The sequence below is a fragment of the Phascolarctos cinereus genome, unplaced genomic scaffold, assembly GCF_003287225.1.
Source record: "Phascolarctos cinereus isolate Bilbo 61053 unplaced genomic scaffold, phaCin_HiC Scaffold_3;HRSCAF=262, whole genome shotgun sequence".
NCBI lineage: Eukaryota > Metazoa > Chordata > Mammalia > Diprotodontia > Phascolarctidae > Phascolarctos > Phascolarctos cinereus.
This window is the reverse complement of record NW_027555736.1, coordinates 16,045,352-16,066,920: the sequence shown is the minus strand read 5'-3', so window position 1 is coordinate 16,066,920 and position 21,569 is coordinate 16,045,352. Positions and strand designations below refer to the sequence as shown.

Genomic DNA, 21,569 nt, shown 5'->3' with positions numbered 1-21,569 from the left:
CATTGGTTGACACTGAATTGTACTGTTCTGTTTGAAAAATATGTGTATGCATGTGTATGTGTGACAGGCATATGAAGAAATCAAGCAATAATCCTTGAAAGATGTAGTAAAAGAAATATAGCTTTGTACAACAACCTTCTGATTATTAATGTCAAGTGCGGTGTGAAACAGAGATGTATGTTCTCGAAAGATGTTTGTGCAGAGCTGAACAACTCATTTTGGTAGCAGAGACTCTTTTAGTTATCAGATTGGTAAAGCCAATGAATCTTGACGTAGAATATATTTTTAAAAGTATAAAATAAAATGCACAGGTTTAAAAAAGTAACCAAAAGTTAGTGAAAATGAAAATGAAATTTGTTTTCTCCACCTAAGATCAAAGACTCCTTGAAATCTCTTGTGAAGAGATCCCAGGTATAGAACCTCTACCGGGAAAGATATTATTGTGGTCACATGACCAGAAAAGAGGTTGGGCCAGCCCAATCCAATGGACATTTATTAACCACCTGCAGCTTAACAGACACTGTGCTAAGTACTGGGGAAACAAGTAATAAAAACAAGAAAGACAGTCCCTACCCTTGAGGAGCTTACAATATAAAGGGGAGACAACACACAATAGGAAAAGGAAAGGGAGAGGAGAGAGGTAGGAGGGATGGAGCACCAGGGGGTACCCAGTGCCCAGCCCATGGACACTTTGTTCCACGGAATTTAAACCAGGCAAGGCAGCACATGCATTGTAGGGTGTGAGCTGAAAGGGAAGTTTCTCCTCTTTATAAAGGAAGTCATTGGGTGGAGTTTGGTCCTCCACCCTCTAGCCCTTCAATCAGAGGAGAGGTGGTGTCAATTAAGACTTGAATTGCCAGCCTGGTGGTGAGTTCAGGAAGTGCTGATCTTACGCTGGGTGGGGCACTTTATTCTGATGGATTTTTAATCAGGAAAAGCGGTGGCTGCAAAATGGACTGAGTCCTATGGGAAAGTGAGGCCTGACTAATAGACAGCACACAATTCCCACTGATAGTACTTTCAAGAAAGAATTCCCCCACTGATGTGAGCAGATCTCTTGTGAAAGTCCTAAGCAAAGACATGGATAATAGTTGCCCAAGATGAGAAGGCTGATGGAGCTACCATTCTTACTCTGGGACAGAGTGAGCACATCAGTAACATCACAGAGCACCGAAAACATTGTTAGATGTTTTCCCCCCATTTCAATGAAATTGACAGTTTAATCAGAGATAGAAGAAAGACATGCACTTTTAGGTGCTTACTTTTGAAAATGTCTTATCGTAAATTACTGTTGTGTATAAGTCAACATTTGGAAAATAGAAATAATAGCAGCTGAGTCTTCCAATTTGAATTCCAAAAGCAGGGCTATGTTATGTCAAAGAAATATAGAATATCAAGTTGAAAGGAATCTCCGGACTTATTCATCTTGACCCTGCTATTCTTGGAGTCGTCTTGTAAAATCTCAGCTAATGTTTCCACCACACTTTGCTTGAACATTTCTTTTGTTATTGTTCAGTCATTTCAGTCATGTCCAACATTCCATCACCCCATTTGGGGTTTTCTTGGCAAAGGTATTAGAGTAGTTTCCCATTTTCTTCTCCAGCTCATTTTACGGATGAGGAAAGTGAGGCAGAGTTACAAGACTTAACCAAGGTCATTCAGCTAGTGTCTGAGGCCAAATTTGAACTCAGGTCTTCCTAACTCTAGTCCCAGCACTCTATCCATTTGCATCACCTAACTGCCCTGAAGATATCTAATGATGTATAAATCATTACTTTATTATATGATTTTATTTTCTGAAAGCAAGGTTGGTTAAAAAAAAACAAAACACTTTTCCTTACCTAGAACAGTTATCTAACATCTTTTTTTTCACTTTTTGTCCTACTTTTTTGGAGCTACGAATAATAAGTTGAATCCTTTGTTTAAATAAAAGTAATATAAATACTTCAAGACAACTATCCTGTACCCCTCCTCTCCATTTTTTCCTCCAGTTTCATCAACTGATTTTCACCATAAATGCTTTTAAGCCATTTCATTTTCTTTATCCTCTCATAGGTGGAAGGCATTTTTTGTCTCTTTTTTTTTCTTAAACTTGATTTACCTAGAGCTGAATGATCAATTCCAGATATGTTCTCACCAGTGCATAGGATGGTGGGACTCTCATTTCCTTCACTTTGGACATTTCCATTCACTATCTATTTTATGTCCCATTTGTCAGTATCACATATTTCCAAAAGAGACTGGGTGATTTTCTTGAGATTAGAATATATCCTAAATCACCCAACTATTTTATTATAGTTATTATTTGACCCCTTAAGCGCTAATTCATTTTTTACTGTAATCAAAAATATTTCGGTGGAAGGAAAAATAATACACAGGAAATGAATTTTAGTTATCTTTGCTCTATAATGACTTTAGCATGGTGGTAAAACAGTTACTTTCCACTTTAGTGTTTCATTTTTTAACTGTTTTCAGAGAGGAAAGGGATAAACTTTCATTTTTAAATCTCACTGAACAGTGAAGAACATATTTTTCTAAGTTTTTGCTTGTCTTTAGATCTATTCTAATGGCAAAATGGTGGACCCTAGGTAAATTTATGAGATCCCTTCTTTTGAACCATAAACTATGACAGGCAGTGTAAGTATCCAAGCCTACCCCAAACCCGTAAGGTGTTTAACCAATGCATGAAACTAGGCTTCTGAAAATGCAGCACTTCTTTGTCCTTGGGATTAACTGTGGTTCAGAAAAGTGTTTTCTCTAGTTGGAGGTAAGAACAGTGTCTCCAATATGTATTGTATACCCAGAATCATGTTAATTGGTTAAAAATAGCAGAGAAAAAGAAGACACAATTTCTGCCATTGGGGAGTTTGGACTCTAAGAAGGGAAGGGAATAGGAGAGTAAATATGTATGTAGCACTTTACAAACAAAATCTCTCTTAATCCTCACTATAGCCCAGAAAGTAGGCACTCAGTCCATTGCATTACCTACTTGCATATATATATATATATAAAATGTGTGTATATATATGTACATATACACATATATACACATACATATATACACACATGTGTGCATGTATATGTATGTATATGCATATGTGTGTATGTAAATATGTAAATATGTGTATGTATATACATGTAAAATTTAATATATACACAAATTAATACAGCTGGATAAATGAAGCTTGCAACTGTCCCAGTTGAATATGTGTTGCTTAAGCTTAGGGACTCTTTCATTTGTGTCTTTGTATCACCAATGCCTTGCAAGATCTTGGCCCACAGTAGTTCCTTAACATATACTTGCCAGTTTGAGCCAAACTGAGTTTGCACGTGATTTAGTTTTAATGAGTCTGTTCGAACATTGCAGTGATGCTTTCTAAGTGTCCAACAGGACATCTGTCTTGTCTGTTCATTTTCCTCATTTTTCTTTTCCTTATATGGTCACAATGCCCACTATTTACTTTTGGATGCTCTTTTCCCCTTGATTTGAATTATTTTATGAAGACCTTTCTATATTCCTTTTCATTATTCATATTTTCCCTAACCTTAATTGCATTATAATATCCCATGGACTAGGAACACAAATTGCTAATAATCACTTGAAAATTCATAGAAACCTTCCAGTCATCCAAAAGACGTAATTAAAACAAAACTCTGAAGAAGTGCTAAATGCCAATCAAGTGGGCAAAGATAATTACAGGCAATAAAACTCAGTTCTGACACAGTTGTGGGGAAAATACATCCACTCATCAATTGCTGGTAGAATTGTAAATAACAACAATAATAATAAAGCAATATAGCAACCTGCTGTAAAATAACCATTTCCTTTGACTCAAACCCATTGTCTTGGTGACAACCTTAAAACATAAGTCTGTTATCTCTTCCCCCCTTTTATAATCCTCAGTAACTCCCTATAGGTTCTAGGTCACATACCAGCTCCTCTAGTTCACAGCCTTTTCTAGTCTGACTCCAAACTACCTTTTCCATACTTACCTTGTGTTAGTCCCCTGCCCATGCTAAATGGGCCTTCTGGTTTTTGCTCTGGATATTATTTAACCTCCTAACTCTAGGTGAATGCTGGACTGTACTGCCTCCTCACTCCTACTTCTAATTTCCTAGCTGCCTTTCAAACTCAGCTCAGACTTCTGCTGATATTGAAAGCAGTTCCACCCAGGAGTTTCCACTCTTCCCGTGGTAGTGAATTTCAGCCACATTGAGTATAAGAATGTGGATTAGTTAGAGCTTCATGAACAGAATGTGACTAGTTAGAGCTTCATGGAATGAAATCAGCTTTAGCTACAAGATAACTCATATGTCTCAAGTCCTGTTTTCTCATGAGGAAAAGCATTTCTCTACTACAGGGGAGGTGATGGATACAACTGTGATGAAAAATGTTTTGAAAAAGCAAAAAGAAACACAGTGGTTGCAGTTCAAAAAAGTAATGAAATCAGTACTGAGAGCAAGTCTGCAGATTCTAGCCTTGGTGGACTTTCCAGATCAAGTATTGTAGCCAGCCTAGATACAAAGTCTACCAAAAGCTCAGGGCAAAGCAACAGTCATTCTGATGCCTGTGCTGAATATCAAATAAAATATGTTGGTGCCATTGAGAAACTGAAGTGATGGAAAAAGTCTGGAAGGGTTGCTGGATCTAATAAGTGACATTGATGTGGTACAGCAAGATGGAAAGTTACCATTTGTTCTGCTGGAGGAGGAGTTTGTCATGGGAGTTTCTAAATATGGCATTAAAGTATAAACATCCAATCAATATGGCAGTTTACAAAGACATGCTTTGTATTTAATTGTCTGAATGATGTGTTATGATGATGGTCTAGAAGCAAGAAAAAACTTACTGGTGCTAAAGATCACAGATGCAAGCTGTCAAGAGTATAGACCATTGGTGCATTAGGGTCACAGTCTGGAACAAACACAAGCCAGTTGCAAAGTTTTAGCCACAGCTTTTGACTATATTAACATCTGAGAAACCATGAGTTCCTGCTAGAGTGGAAAATAAATAACTTCATTTGAAAGAGCCCAGCGTTCAGGATAAAACAGGAGGTTGACTTTTATCTCTGCTAAAGAATAAAGAACCTTCATTCCAATTTCATAAAGAAGAAAACATATGTTTGAAATATTGATCATTTCAACTCTGCAAATGTAAAATTGTCTAAGTTCTCCAAAGCATTTCTAAAATCCAGTTTAATTCTGTAACTGTCAATGAAGTGAACTTTTTGCTTGGATTATATAAAAGAAGCCTGCATGCCAAATTTTACCCCTCTTAGCTTACTCAGCTTAGCAGCAGAAAATGTTGTATACAAACATTTTAATGTATAATAAACATTGCAACCTAAGGAAAAACAAAACAAAACAAAACAAAACTTGGCTCAGGTCCCAGCTCACAGGATGCCCTTCCTAGGGCTGTCCCCTCCCACTTGCCCTTTCCCTCCCTGGTTGTTGTTGTTATTGTTATTGTGTTCAATCATTCAATGTGTGGCTCTTGTTGACTCTGGGCCATAGAGCACCAATATTGTCCGTGGGGTTTTCTTGGCAAAGATATTGGAACATTTTTTCCATTTCCTTCTCCTTCCCCAGAGCAATTTGTAATTACCTGGAACGTGATTTGCTTGTATTTCTAAATGCACACATTGTTTGTCCCAATAGAATGAAAGCTCCTTGATGGTAGAAAATGGATCACTTTTGTATTTGTATCCCTTGCATCTACTATAGTGCTAAACTTGTAGTTGGTACTTCATAAGTATAATTATAATTAACAGATTGTTGAGAATATAGCCTGAAAGTATCATTAAAATCAATAGTGAAAGAGTTATCTTGTTCAAAGAAATTCAGAGTAGCATTTTTTAAATTTAATTTAATTTTTATTTTCAGATCCAAATTCTCTCCCTCCAGCTCCTTCCCAAACCATTGAGAAAGCAAGGAATATTATATATATATATATATATATATATATATATATATATATATATATATATATATATATATGCACACACACATCTATATACATACACATACACACACACATATATACACATAGTCATGCAAAACATATTTCCAGATTAGCTTTGGTGCAAAAATATAAACAAGCAAATAAACGAATGAATGAATGAATAAAATAAAATAAAAGGAAAAATAATGAAGAGAGAAAAATATGCTTCAATCTGCATTCAGAGCCTATCACTTCTGTATATAGAGGAGAGAATTTTTTTTTATCATGTGTCCTTTGGAATTTTTGTGATCAATGTATTGATTGGAGTTGCTGAGTCTCTCACAGTTGATGATCATTACAATATTGCTGCTCTGTTTACATTATTCTCCTCTTTTGCTCACTTCATTTTGCATGAATTTATATTTCTTCCCATTTTTTATCCGACATCCCCTTCACAATTTCCTATAGCATAACAGTAGCCATATATAAATTCCCAGCTTTGGAGCAAGTTAAATATTCAAGCAAAAGCAGTGCTTGATTCTCTAGTGAGATTTTAATAGAAAATTGTATAGCTTTACTCTGTGGGATCTGAGCATCCTTCCTTGTTTTCTTCCTCCTTTTTATTTCTGTCCAAAGTCCTCCTGTAAAATTGCATGGCATTCCCTTAAAGGAAAGCAAGACAATGTCCACTTCTGCTCTCCAAGTTCCATGCACAGGTGTCATGTTCTTTCTTCGCTTCTAACTAAAGGAAGTCGGTGCTAGAGAATCTACTAAGAGAAGCCAGGATATGGTACCTCAGGTCTGGCCTGGTCCCTGGATTAGATTGATTTGCAAATCATAAAACAGAAGTCCCAGGCTGCATGGTGCATAGCAGATAGGCCCAGCATCCCTCTTAAAGCTTGTGTTAAAGTCACATCCCTGACATGTAGAGCTGTGTGACCCTGAACAAGCTGGCTGAGTGTGCAGTGGCTTCAGGCTGCTGTGTGAGACATAGACTGATCTGTTCTGATAGAAGTTCCTACTTGTAGGCTCCCTGAACCAATACAATTATAGGTTAAGACCTCTCCCTCAAAAAAAGAAGAAGAAGAAGAAGAAGAAGAAGAAGAAGAAGAAGAAGAAGAAGAAGAAGAAGAAGAAGAAGAAGAAGAAGAAGAAGAAGGAATGGCTCTTTTATCTTTGTGTAAATAGAATTTAGAATTCAGTGCTTTTCTTTCTATTGTCCTTACTTATAGTAGTATCTACAAGCAGGAAGTGGATAATAAATATATGCTGACTTACTAAAGTGCTAAAATTTGGGCTAACTCTTATTTGGAAATCGCATCAATTAAGGCTTCAAAACTCATACAGCAGGCACAGAGATGTTGAACGGGGAATGTATATCACAAAAAAAAAAAGGCCTACAAGGGAATTTTTAATCCATTAAGGAATTTCCAGAAAAAAAGTATAAAGTTAATGATCTGAGGTATCATTCAGTTCTTCCATTTAAAATTGAATCAACAAGCTTTTCAGTTACTATGAAAGTCACTAAAGAGGGACACTGCACTCCTATGTGCTAACATTCTATGTTATTCTCATTCACATTATATCATAAACCCTCCATAATTTCCCCAACAATCTGTAGTTTCTTTTTCTTTTTTTTTCTTTTGTTACTCAGTAACAATGCTGGGCTAGTCCATATTTTGTCAAAATTTAATTTTAACCACCAGAGTGTGCTGGTAGGCCCTTAACTGATCCTCTTCAGCAGTCAGAATCTAGCTCTAATAATCCCCTGGTCATCTTGAAAAGTATGTACTTCTCCAACACCATAGGTGGAAATGAGGAAGGAGAGAGTTCCTGGCATGGAGGACAATGCATGGAAATAATCAGGGTTAGGAGATGGAGAGTTCAGATTAAGGAACAGCAAGGAAGCCAGCGTCTCTGGATCAGAGGGCCCTTGGGCTGGGAGGAGGGAGATGGGGAACATTTAATAAAACTGACAAAGTGGGAAAAGGTCGAGAGGTCAGGTTATGGAAGACGCTAAAAATCAAGCATAGAATTTTATACGTGATCCTGGATGCAACAGGGAGCCACTAAAATAGGCTGATTGGGGAAGGAGGTGGGTCTGACATGGTCAGGATTGTGATTTTGGAAGTCAGTTTGGCGGCTGAGTGAAGGATGGACTAGAAATAGACTTCTGGCAGGGAAGCTAACCAGCAAGCTATTGAAATAGTCCAGGCCAGGGCTGGGGAACCTGCAGCCTCAAGGCCACATGTACCCCTCTAGGTCCTCAAGTGCGGCCATTTGACTGAATCCAAACTTTACAGAACAAATCCTCTTAATAAAAGGGGACTCTAGGCAGAAAGTAATGAGAGCTTTCACCAGAGTGGTGACAGTATCTGTGGAGAAGAAGGCATATAGGAGAGATATTTGGGGTCACTGGAATGTGAAGCAATGGTGTGTTGGGAGTACGTAAATCATTGAGGACAAGTAGATTTTAATTCTCTATAAATGTTCAGCCTGGGGATGGAGTTTCCATGGGGCAGGAAGAAGCTTTGTGGTGCTGGAATGGAATGGGGAACTCATATTGAAGCCAACTGACACCCATGTAGTCTCAGTAGCCACAGAGTACCTAGAATGTCCCTTTGAATAAACAGATAAATTAATATACACAATATACAGCTATGGTAGACAGATATCTTTCCATCATTCACCAGCAACATATTTGTGCCTATAGATAAGGTTAATAATTATAGAAAGTACTCTCTGTGTGTGTGTGTGTAGATATAGATATAAACAACTCTTTGCCTCATAGGAAAATAATCTAATGAAAAAATACAGAAACACAAACATACCTAAAAGCTGCTATCCTTAAAACTTAGAATACATGTCTTAGCAATTAATGCTCCAAAGGAATACAATTGTAAATCCAGGAAAGTACAGTGGAGCAGTATGATTCATCACTTGCTGTACTCAATTCATGAAAATTAAGTAGAGATGGAAAAGCAGAAAATAGCAAAAAATAAATGAAGTAAAAAGTCCTGAGGTGTTTGACCTTGGGTAACTTGAAACACCAAAAACATGCTGAAAATTAAGCAAGCTGACAGAACTGAGTTTCTAGGATTTTTTTTTTTTTTAAGTAGTAGGTGACTGACTGTCCACCTATCTTGGGTTAGCAGAAGGGAGATAAAACCCTCCACTTCTCGAGGTAGCTTTGTTAGAGCAGAACCATGGGGGTGATCCTAATTCTATTGTGATTACTCCTCCCTCCTTCTTTTTCTGCTGCAAATACCTGATAATGTAATTAAATAGCATTTAATTTGTCTCTCTGGGGGAGTCTGTTTGATGCTTTGGCACACTTTGGAAAGCCAGAGGCTGGAATATCCAAATGTTAGGAATGTTCCACATTCCATTTGTAATAAAATGAAGTTCCAGAGTCATTGAAAATATATGAGAAAGAAAATATAAAGGGAAGAGAAAGGACTGAGGGAGAAAGGAAGGAAGCAAGCAAGGGAGGAAGGAAGGAGTCAAAAAAAGGAAAGAAGGAAGGAAGAAAAGGGAAGGGGAGGTTGTGGTGAGGGTGAGACCAGGCAATCCTCATTAGCAGCATCAAATTCTCTCCATAAAGCCTGTTATCATTCAGCTAGGACTCCAGGAAGAATCTCTCACCTTTTCATACCTAGTATAATGTTAAAGTAATATTCTTGAACTTAATTTTAGTCTTCGTTTTCTTTAACACTATGCTTTATAGTAATAATGGTAATAAATAGCAGCTGCCTTTCATACTGATCTTTGAGTTTTACAGAACACTTTACATATATTATTTAACCCTCACATCAACTCTTTGTGGTGGGTGCTATCAGTATCCCTATTTTATACATAATAATAGCTCACATTTATGTAGCTCTTTGAGGATTGAACAGTGTTTTACACATGTTAACTCATTTGATAGATGAGACAAACTGAGGCTGAACAAGGTTAAGTGACTTGCTCAAGGTGACTTTGATCAAAGAATGTCCAAATGCAGATAAAAGCCTGCCATGACAAAGACCTTGCTGCTTCCCTCTCCAGAGTTACATTCTTTCCACCAAAGGTCAGAGCTTCAGTCAGAAGAAGAAAGCATTGTGATGATCACATGTCTCCTAGAATCAAGTCCTGTGTTGTCAATGAATTGGCAGCATTATTGATGAGGTCTAGAGGTTTGGGGTGCTGGGACCCGAGATCACAACACGCAGGTCCGGGCTGAATGAATTCAACCCAAGTCTTCTTTCAGACAGAGAAAAAAGTTTATTGGAGATAAACCATGTAGGCCTGGTGATATCTGTAGGGATGAGCGAGAATGAGAAAGTCTCAGCCTTTTGGGCATGAGAGAGTCTCAGAGTTTAAATGGGGGCCAGGGTGGATCTTATAAACACTAAAGTAATTTTGGTTGACCAGGAGAGGGCTGGGAAAAGGGTCTAGATTAGAATTCTGATTGGAATGTCTAAGATATTGAATAGAGAATGAAGAACTGGAAGGAAGAATTTGGAAAGTCATCTGAATAAGATCAAAAGGTAGGATTAGAGCTTTCAAAGGGAAATAAAGGAGTCGATAAGGAACCTTTTAAGACCAGAGTAAGAAAAGTTTAAGGGCTTTCTGCAGCCCATAGACAAATGGGAGCCAAATCCTTTTTGGTGTAAGGGACAAAGGTCTCAGCTTGGGCCCATACCCCATCATTATCACATCTGAGCTTATAAAAAAACAAACAAACAGTGTCTGTGGTTCATCAAAAGATCATAGATTTTGAGCTAGGTAGGGTCTTGGAAATAATGAAGTGTAATCCTCCTGTTTTATAGATAAAGAACCTCAGGTCTGGAGTGGTTAAGGAATATTTTAATAATCACATAGGAATTTGACCAAGGTCCTCTCAGTCTATTCCTGTGCTCCTTAAACTAAGAGATGTTCTTAACCTGGGATCCATGAAGTCTACTTATAGAAAGGTAAGGAAACTTTGAAGGATGAAAGCTTTCCTGGCATTGAGGCAGGACTACAGACATCAGTGGACTTTCCTCTCCCTTTGATTGTCTCTTTCTGAAAATTAATAGGCCAGAGCATGGGGTGACTTCCTGCTCCTAACTTAATAGCTACTTTCTGCTCATTGTAAAAGGACTGGACATCACACACAGTGTTCCCCAGTTATGGTCCTCCACTCATCAGAGAAGTTTATAAAGTCACTATTTCATTTAGGATGGTCTGTTTCGCTGAACTGGTTCTCCTACTTTACTTTTGCTCTGCTATAAGGGGTTGATTTTTTTTGGGCGGGTAGGAGTCAAGGGAATGGATATGTTGTCAAAAGTAGGTGATAGAAGAAAAAAACAAGAAAATGAGAGAGAGGGAGAGAGAGAGAGAGAGAGAGAGAGAGAGAGAGAGAGAGAGAGAGAGAGAGAGAGAGAGAGAGAAAGAGAGAACAAGAAAAGAAAGTGAATTATGATCATTTCCTTTGTCATCTATCCCAGGTGCCACATGATGCCACATGTAATGATGAGCTTGTATATCCAAAAAGAATCTTAATTAATCCTCTCTGCTTTCCTTAATATCATGTTGGCACCTCTATAAAAGGGGCATTTGCCAACCTATTAGGCTTTTTTGTTTGGTTTGAATGTTTTTTTCTGATATAGCCATGCCAAGTCCCTCTCTCCCTTGTAGCATGTGTCCCAAGGGCAGCAAGCTATTTCTTTTACCAATTAAGAACCTTTATCTCATTGCCTTTTTTCTTTTCTTTTTTTTGTACTTTTTTTTGTTTTTGTTTTTGTTTTGTTCTTTTTTTTTTTTGTATGGTTCTCCTTTTCTACCTAGCAAATAATTTCTTGGCTCATCTAAAAGGTTTTTCTGTTTTTCTGTCTTCTGAGCATCTGGTACTCAAGGATCCTGCTTGGGACATTAATTCTGATGGAATATATACCGTGGCAGTGGTGTTTCCATGCAATACATTAGGCTTCCCATTGCAAGCTGTAAAGTGTTTACTTAACAGTTCTCTTCCTGACACTGAAGTCCCCATTATACCCCTAATCACATCTGCTTAACTGCCTTCAGTGAGCTCAGGTCTGCCTTAACTAGGCTTTGTGACATAATACAATCTGTTTAACAAGGACTTTACCTTCTACTCAGACTGACAGGCAGGATTGCAGCTGGCAGAACCTATGCCTTTAATATACAGAATGATAAGATGGGAATGTGATTCGGTCTGCTCAACTAATCAGAAGAATTAGTTAAGCACCTATCATATGAAACTCACTGCCCTAGACTCTGTGGGATACAACATTTAGATGAGGCAACAAAAAGTATTAAAAACAAACAAACAAATATTTATTAAGTGGTTACTATATTCTAGGAAATGTGCTAAGTACTAGGGATAGAAACAAAAGCAAAAATAGCTCTCGCGCTCTCTCTCTCTCTCTCTCTCTCTCTCTCTCTCTCTCTCTCTCTCTCCCCCCAGGAACTTACAGCCTAGTGGGGGAGGTGACATGTAAACTTTTATGCACATATCAGATGCATACAGAAGAAACCAGAGACAATCTAGGAGGGGAAGGCATTAGAATTGAGGCAGGCAAGGAAAGACTTCTTGCAGAGAGCAGAATTGGAGTTAAGACCTGAAAAAAGCCTGAAGGCACAATTGGGGAAGGCAGGACATTCTAAGCATTAGAGAGAGCCAGTGAAAAGACACTGGGTTGGGTGATAGAGCATCCTATGCTAAAGAGGGAGAGAAAACCAGAGTCACTGTATCCTAGATTTTGTGGAGGAGATTAAAGCATGCTAAGACTAGGAAAGTAGGAAGGCACAAGGTTGAGAAGGATACATGGGGACTTCCTACTCTCAGGAAAGGGAATCCATTATATTCAACTAAAAAGGTTAGCTCATTATGTTAGGATAAAATTAATTCTTTGTAATGAGTATTTTTTAAATCTTCTTATAAATCAAAATTTACTCTGTCTTCAATGTGTAATCTTAGAGAGTTTCTTGAGCACCAAAGAAGCCAAGTTATTTACTCATAGTCACACAGCCTAAGAGGAATGATATGAGCCCATGTCTGTCCAACTCCAAGTGCAGATATCTATCTTTCTTTTGACTATGCCTGTAGACTAGTATGTATAAAATACAGTAAAATCTTTTATTTTGACCTGCAGATGGTGAACCTGTAAACTGTAGGCCCCATAAGGCCTTCTAAGTCCTTGGGTGCAGCCTTTTGACTGAGTCCAAGTTTTACAGAACAAATCATTTTATTAAGGGGATTTGTTCTGTGAAGTGTAGATTCAGTCAAAGGGCCACACTTGAGGACCAAGAGGACCACATGTAGCCTTGAGGCCAAAGGTTCCCTGCCTCCTTCTACCCCCAGACTTTGACCCAATCTTTTGGCAAAGGCAGGCACAGAAGTTTGCCATATTCCAACATCAGTGAATTGTCTTTTCATTCATAGGACCGAGCTCAAAATCTTAATGAACGGAGAACCAGCACCACCACTCTCACGATAGACGTCCTTGATGGAGATGATCTGGGGCCAATGTTTCTTCCTTGTGTCCTGGTACCCAATACTCGAGACTGTCGTCCTATTACCTACCAAGCAGCCATCCCAGAACTGAGAACACCGGTATGTATATTCTTCCCCATTTGCCCCCATAGCTAAAAATAGACATTACTCTAGGAACTGAACAAACCAAATGGGTAAGTAGGAAAAATTGGATACTTGGATATTTAAATTGTTTTATGGCTGAATGTCTATAGAAGTTTGGAGACAATGAGTATATGTGGGTTTCCCAAAAGATTTTAAGTAGAAAGAACTAGAATGATATTTATAAAAACAAGTGAAAACAGAACCTTTAGTAGCTATAGATTCATTTTTGCTCTATAAGCAAATCTTGGCATATTATAGTGTTATTGTTGTTGTTGTTGTTGTTTTCTTCCTAAAGCCCTCAAGAACCTTAGAAAATGGCATGCTCTACACAGTATTCAAAACATGTTTCACTAAGACCTGTAATCACTGATTTTCTTTTTTTTTTACTTCAGCCAATACTTACCATAGACATTGGAAAAAAATTAGGAAAGTTAAAGAGCTTGGAATTTGCACTTATTCAATTATTTATATACACACATACATATATATATATATATATATAAATATATATATATATACATACATATATATATATATATATATATATATATATATATATTATATATAGAGAGAGAGAGAGAGAGAGAGAGAGAGAGAGAGAGAGAGAGAGAGAGAGAGAGAGAGAGAGAAAGTATGTTTAATTTCTTCATGACCTCGGCCCTATTGATGTGTGCTAATTATGTATGACTAACTTATCTCTGCTCTGATTTTAGAGACCTTAATGATCATCTGATCCAAGGGTTCTTCAACTCCTTTGAGTCAGAAACCTCTTTGACAGTATAGCCCCCTTCTTGAAAAAGCATTTTTAACTGTAGAAAGTTATACACACATACACATAAATATATGTTTTAAAGACTCAGATTCTTTAAGAGTCTAGGTAAGGGCTCAGATTCTTAACATCTGGCCTGCTTGCATTAGTGATACAAATACTTAGATTCTTTAAGAGTCTGACCAATATGATGGGTTCTTTAAATCTTATACATCCTCCATCAATGTTCCCATAAACCTTATCTTTGACTGAAAGAAGGCATGGGTCAAATTCATTTGGGAAGAACCCATATGTTGTGATTTTGGGATCCCAGCACCCCTATTTTGGTGGCCTGTACAGAGAAGCTGCCTAACCCCAAGCTGTTCTCCAGCCAAGACTGGAAAGTGTATAAGGCTCTCCGCTGCCCCTTTCTTGCCCTGCAGGTGGAACTGCTCTCCAAGCCCCTAGGAAGCCTTGGAGGTGCTTTTTGGGTAGACAGTTGTGAGGCTGCCTCACACTCGGCCTGATACTCTCAGACTGTGGTTTGGTTTGAGGCCATGGACCTGGGAATACCTTCTGCAGCACTGAGGACAGGGATGGAGGCCTTATCTGGAAGTGTATGCCCAATTCTAACAATTCTGTCAGCTCTAGGGAATTGGGAAAACTGCAGGTGCATTTTGCTTCCCTGAGGCTTACTTACTCCCTTCCCTCTATACCCCTAGATCCTCCTTCATGGAGGCTACAGGGAAAAGTTAGAACAGCTAAAAACATCTTAGCAGATTCAGGAGGTTTTATGATTGATCCCTAAGGAGTTTTGAAATACCTCCATACAACCCTGGTCACTCCCTTCTCCCACTCCCTTCCCTTCAGTCAAGAGGGTATCTTTGTTAACCCATCTCATAAGAGAAGAGAGTTTCACCCTTCGCCCCTCAAATAAAATATATATATATATATTCAAATATATATGTATAGTCAAATATGTATGTATGTAAATTTCATATTATATATAATTGTAATACTATTGTGATTATAATCTGATTATACACACACACATACATATAATTACAAAGGAATTCCACTATAATGATTCACAATTATCAGAATGTATATTGATAGGCAGCTAAGTGGTTCAGTGGATAGAACACTGGGCCTGGAGTCAAAAAGAACTGAGTTCAAATCCATCCTCAGACACTTACTAGCTGTGTGATCCTAGGCGAGTCACTTAACCTGTTTGCCTTGATCCACTGGAGAAGGAAAAAGCAAACCACTCCCGTATCTTTGGGAGAAAACCCCTTGGACAGTGTGGTCCACAGTGTCATTAACATGAGACATGATTCAGTGACTAAACCATAACAAAATTAAATTATGGTCAAGGGGCCCCAGGCTAATGTTCCTAATCTATTCCTCTCTTTTAGCCCATGCAGCTTTAAGAATGACATTCCTTTCTAGACCCTTCACTCCAGTAGTGGGGACAATTGAATAGAGCCAGTATTTATTAAGTACCGACCATAGCCAAGGAAGATGAGATCATACACAGAGAGCCAGTGTTTTTGAGTCTTTACATTCCACCTGAGATCATGGCATGAAAATAGAAAAGTCAGTCTTGGCAATTTGAGAAGGGAATAAGTCCCAATTTCACAGACTTTGGGTAAGGGGTGGTGCCAAAGAGAAGCATTAAAGGCAGTTTAGGATTCAAAAGTTTTCCTGGAACCTGGGATGACTTGTGGAAAGTCATGAGATGGAACGCTGAGTCCTAAAAATGGAGAGCCTAGTTTTTCTGGACCATTTTTCACATGACAGGAAGCAGTGGTGCACGATTGTCAGGCCTTACCTGGGATATTGTGTTCATTTTGGAGAACCAGGATTTAAGAACAACAGTGATAAGCTACGGAGTGTCTAGAAAAGATCAAGAATGATGGTGCAGTCTCTTGAGTTTCAAAACATTAACTTGTAGGTAGATGGAACCGTGAGTAGAGTGCATAAGTCTGAGAATCAAGAAGACGTGAGTTCAAATCCTGCCTCAGAAACTTACTAGCTGTGTGACCTTAGGAAAGTCACTTAGCTGTTCTCTGCCTCAGTTTCCTCATCTATAAAGGGTATATAATAATAACACTTATCTTTCAAGATTGTTCTGAGGACTAAATGAAATAATAATTATAAATCACTTAGCACACTGCCTTTTATATAGTAAGCTCTACATAAATTTGAGCTGCTTTTATTATGACACATATGGATTAGTTGAAGTAACTTGGCATGTATAATCTATAGAAAAGAAGACTGGAGGGTCGGTCATGCTAACGGTGTTAAAATGCTTGAAGGGCTATCACGTGAAGGAAAGACTAAACTTTTTATTTCTTTAGCCATAGAGGGAAAAGACACCACCACTAACAAAAACAAAAACAAAAACAAAAAACCAGGAGCCGTAAGTGAAAGTTTAAATAAGCCACTGTCAGCTTGATGGTAGGGATACATTCCAAATAGCTGAAGCTGTCCTATGGTGTAGTGGGCTGCCTTGAGAGGAGGTGATGGGATCCTCTTCCTTAGAGTTTTTCAGAGCAGAAGCAAGGTGACCACTTAGGTATTTTATATTTGGGAAGATTTGTGGGTATAGGATGGACTAAATGACTCCTGGGGCCCCATCCAGCTCTTGAATGATCTGACTTGGTGGTGGAGAACTCTCTGTCAGGAGAAAGATAAAGGCTTGATAGACACCAGGAAGTAATCTGCATGCAGATGAAAATTGAACTCATGGGAGCTACTGAGATAAGAAAGAAGAAAAGAGGGCTCTACGTTGAATCTTGGGTTTTATTTATAACATGTATTTTATTTTACTTTCCAATTCATACACACCCTTTAGCATCAATAGTTGGGGACAGTAAATATCAGTATTCATCCTTTAATTTCTCTTTCTTAAGATATTTTATTCTGTTCCTTGAATTCTATTCACTATACTTCTGTGAAAATGTTTATTTGCTGACATTAATTGTTAATGTCTTGCTAGCAGGACATGGTAATAGTTAGTTTTATTTGAGGTGCTCTGGAGAAGTCATAAAAACAAACAAAAATCATGCCCAAGTCATAATATCCAAAGAGCCAACACATTTTGAGAACTTTGTGAATCTTTAATCACTGCATAAATATCAGTTGTTGTAATGATGCTATTATTTTATTGTTGTTATTAACATGTAAGACAATCAGATGATTTTGTTACCATACTCATAGGTAGATGGAAGGTGGGACCTCTAAGGCTTTGTCTCAGGGTTGCTAAATTTAGAGGGTATTGAATGTACTTGCGGTCCTTCCACAATGTAGGAACAGACTTTGGCAACTAACGTATTAAAAATAATCAGTTAAATTGAAAGCTCTTCCTCCACTCCTCACTCAACTCCACCCCACGCCTATCCAAACGGTCACACTATATATGTATCTTCATGTTAGCTTTCCAAGACCTCTGTCTCAGCTATACATGGTAATACTCTCCCATTCCTCTGTCAAATGAGAGCAAATGTTCATGGTGTTTTTGCCTAGCCCCAAAAGAATAGTTATGACAGTGTTCATGCTCAGTGAACAAAGACAACATATATCGTTTGGATGTTGACACTGTTTGTGTTTTTACCTCCATATCCTCAACAACAATCATAGTGTCCAATATATGGTAAGTATTCCATGAATATCTTCAGATTGAATGACTTGGGCAAGTCACAACCACTGTGGACCTGTTTCTTCAACTCAAAAATGAGGAGGTTGGCCCTTTGTAACTCTATATGTATGATCCTGCAAACTATGGTATCACTGAATAAATAAGGGTTTAGACATTTGGGGTTTTAATTTCCCTACAGAAAATATATGCATCAAGTAACTTGTAGAACAAACTCTGCTAAACTCCCACAAACCAATAGGACTCCCTTTTCTGGACTTAAATACAGTTCTGATGGGAAAGAAATTTTTAGATCTTCTACACTATTTGCCCTCATCCATAATATTTCTTTTGAACCCAGCAGTGAGTGTGTTAATTATGTCCTCATGACTATGCTGCACATGTGATTCATCAAGGACTTGAAGCATTTGTAGACCAACCAAACGTTCAGGGTCTTCCATATCTCAAGTTCTCATCGTTTTCAGCTCCCTAAGACCATGTTTGAATTTGCTCACATAAGGAATCAAGAATAAGGCTAGCAAGCTTCAATTTAAGCAGCCATAAGATCATGGTCTTTCTTAGAACCCCTGAGCTATAACAAACCTTAGTATCCAGTTAGCCCTGCTCATGACTTCAGAGAATTCCTCTTTACCACATTCTGGAAAGCAGTCAGCTACCTTCCAAGTGAAGACCTGTAGAAGTAGGGAGCACACTATCTCTCAAGGGGCCCATTAAACTTCAGAACTCTAAGTATTAGCATGATTTTACCTATACTGAGAAACACTGAGTAAATGTAAGGAATGGGTACATTTAAAAAGGAGAAATCAATTCATTCATTTATCCATCAATCCACTAATTATTCATTCACTCCATTCATTCTGGGTATTTATCATTCATTCACGGGATTGAGAAATTCTGAAGTCTAAAACAATGGCTTTTTTTTTTAAATTTAGAAAACTTTTCCTGCAGATAGTCATTTCATTCATTCATTCATTCATTCATTCATTCATTCATTCATTCATTCAATGAAACAATCAACTAATCACAATAGTAATGGCAGATATATATTTAGAGGATTAAATTATATGAAATAAATTCTATATTATTGAATTTAAATTTACATTGGTGCTGAGTAGATTTTTTCCCCTCACTTAAGTGGAAAAATCAAGTTTTCTGATTAAATCAAGGTTGCTGAAATCAATGTAATAAATTCTATTGCAGTGGGGATGAATCTGTGTTTTATACATCATTATCATTATTTTTTAAAGCTGAAGTTGTCTGACAGATAATACAGCACTGGGCCTGGAGTCAGAAAAAAATCTGATTTCAAAAATATTCTCAGACACTTACTAGCTGTTTAACCTTGGGCAGGTCACTTAGCCTCTCTCTCTGCCTCAGTTTCCTTATCTGTAAAGTGGAGATAATAATTGCATCTAGCTTCCAAGACTATTGTGGTATTCAAATAAGATAATATTTGTAAAGCACTTAGCCCCGACCGTGGGACGTGCTAACTACTACATTAGTGTTAGCTATGTAGGTGAAAACATCAATCATTCCTTTTATCAGGGACATGCCATTAACAGCTAGTATCCAGTGCATTATGTTTATAAATTTCAGGAAACACTATCCAGAGTTTTCTTGAGTCTTTAGTTATTCTTGTCACAGAACAGAAAGTTCAGTAAGGATGCCATGATGAATTACACTGGAAAATGAGTATGCTCCTTTGTGATATGACTCCTTAGTGTGTGTATGTGTGTGTGTGTGTGTGTGTGTGTGTGTATCTATATATATACTATATATATATACATATATAGATATATATACACACGTATATATGTGTATTATACACACACACACACACACACACACACACACACACACACGCACATATATTTTTTTTAAGCAATTGGGGTTAAGTGACTTGCCCAGGGTCACACGACTAGTAAGTGTCAAGTGTTTGGTCTGAGGCTGGATTTGAACTCAGGTCCTCCTGACTTCAGGGCTGGTGCTTTATCCACTACGCTGCCCCGACTCCTTGGTATCTTACATAAAGTACTAGATCATTGACGTGATAGTCTCCCATAGATTCCCTGTGAATTATGTGGGCAATTAGGAGGAGCCAGGAGCCTGAAATAAGTCTGCCAGTGTTTCTCTATGTCTGCGCTGCCTTCCCCTTGAGTTCTCTTCTCCACTCCCATTTTCCATTAATGCTTCTGGGAAAATTCCTACAGAGTTCAATGAGCCCAGACCCTTGCTATGAATAGTGAGGGAATAAGCCATTTCTGTCAGCCAAACAGGACATGATGACTTTAATTACAGACTTACTGATCTTTTCTTGAATTAATTCTTAAAAAGTCTGAAAGCTTTGACACTCACTAACCTTCTGTGCGGAATTCATGCATCCTGCCAATTACCACAGTGGGAGTTCTCCACTGGAGAAGCCATTCCTAGGCCTCTGCAAAGTGTAAAGCATTTTGTGGTTCAAAAAGACTTAGAGATGGTTAATCACTTCAGTGCTTAACAACTGAACTAGGATATGATGTTTAAATATCTACTTCAGAGGACCACGTTTTCAATGAAATTTTGAAGGTTCAGACAGGTACATTTCTAAATACTAGAATGGAGTAGGAAAATGTAAGGAAACAATTCTGGAACTCATATTTTTTTTTTTTCTGAAAATTGTCTCTAGCTAAAGTGGGAATTAGTTTGCCATTCTATTCAAAGGGAGAAAATTGACATTGACACTAAGTGAAGGGAGGTGTTGGCCTTGTTACAGTTGTTAAAAGTGAGGACCTAAAAGTAATTCTACCATGGCAGTTAATCAGATCATTGCTTTAAAGTTGGAAAGGAGGTTATCTAATCTAACCTCCTCATTTTATGGTTGAGGAATCAGACACAGAATATTTAAGAGACTTGCCTGAGTACTCACAGGTAAGAAATGAAAAGGGCTGGACTTGAACTCAAGTTGTCTGACTCCTGACACAGTTCTCTGTCCACTCCACATAACTGACCTTGACTTTACGGCCTCCAGAGTGCCTTTCAGCTCCAGAATTATGATGCTCTGAGCCTCTGGTCTTATAATTTGGGTGATTTATTCATTCTCCCTAATTCACATGCATGCATACATGGTAAAAATGCAAGTGAAATAATTTTATAAAAATGCATTCTTGTGATTGATCAAATGCTATGAAGTCGCAGTTCAGCTGATGTCATCCCACAGCAGAAAAGCCTGCAGAAGTCGGCAAATGAAGTACGGTTTCTGATTTCCTGTCTTCACAGGAGCAAAAATTATACACAAGTTTGAGAAGAACATTTCCAAGCTATTCCCTCATTAGATATGTTGAAGAGAGGATTCTTCTCAGGGCAGGGTTTGAATTGAATGGCTGCTGACATTGCTTCCAGTTCTGAAATTCTACATGATCCTATGAAGCCCAAATGGACCAAAAGAGGAATCTCTAAGAATTTGGGATTCCTTGAAATTCCTTAAAAATCAATGATTAAGGTATATTTAAACTCTGTTTTAAGGCAGCTGGCTAGCTTATTAGTTTATTTGGTGTGTTGGTGTGGAGAAATCACAGATCAAACTTTGTTTCCTGAAACATAGTGGGTGTGTATGTGT

General features: G+C 37.9%; 1 protein-coding gene and 1 pseudogene across 2 annotated transcripts in view; both read left to right on the top strand.

The window, feature by feature from the left end:
- The window catches only part of PCDH15 (protocadherin related 15), a 1,495,046-nt gene that overhangs the window by 898,120 nt on the left and 575,357 nt on the right, over nucleotides 1-21,569 (top strand). For both annotated transcript variants that reach the window (XM_020978669.2, XM_078150714.1), the window contains one exon: nucleotides 13,371-13,541. In XM_020978669.2, coding sequence (XP_020834328.1) covers nucleotides 13,371-13,541 — 171 coding nt within the window. The remainder of the gene's footprint in view (nucleotides 1-13,370; nucleotides 13,542-21,569) is intronic.
- LOC110202480 (integrin beta-1-binding protein 1-like) lies at nucleotides 4,392-4,988 on the top strand (annotated as a pseudogene).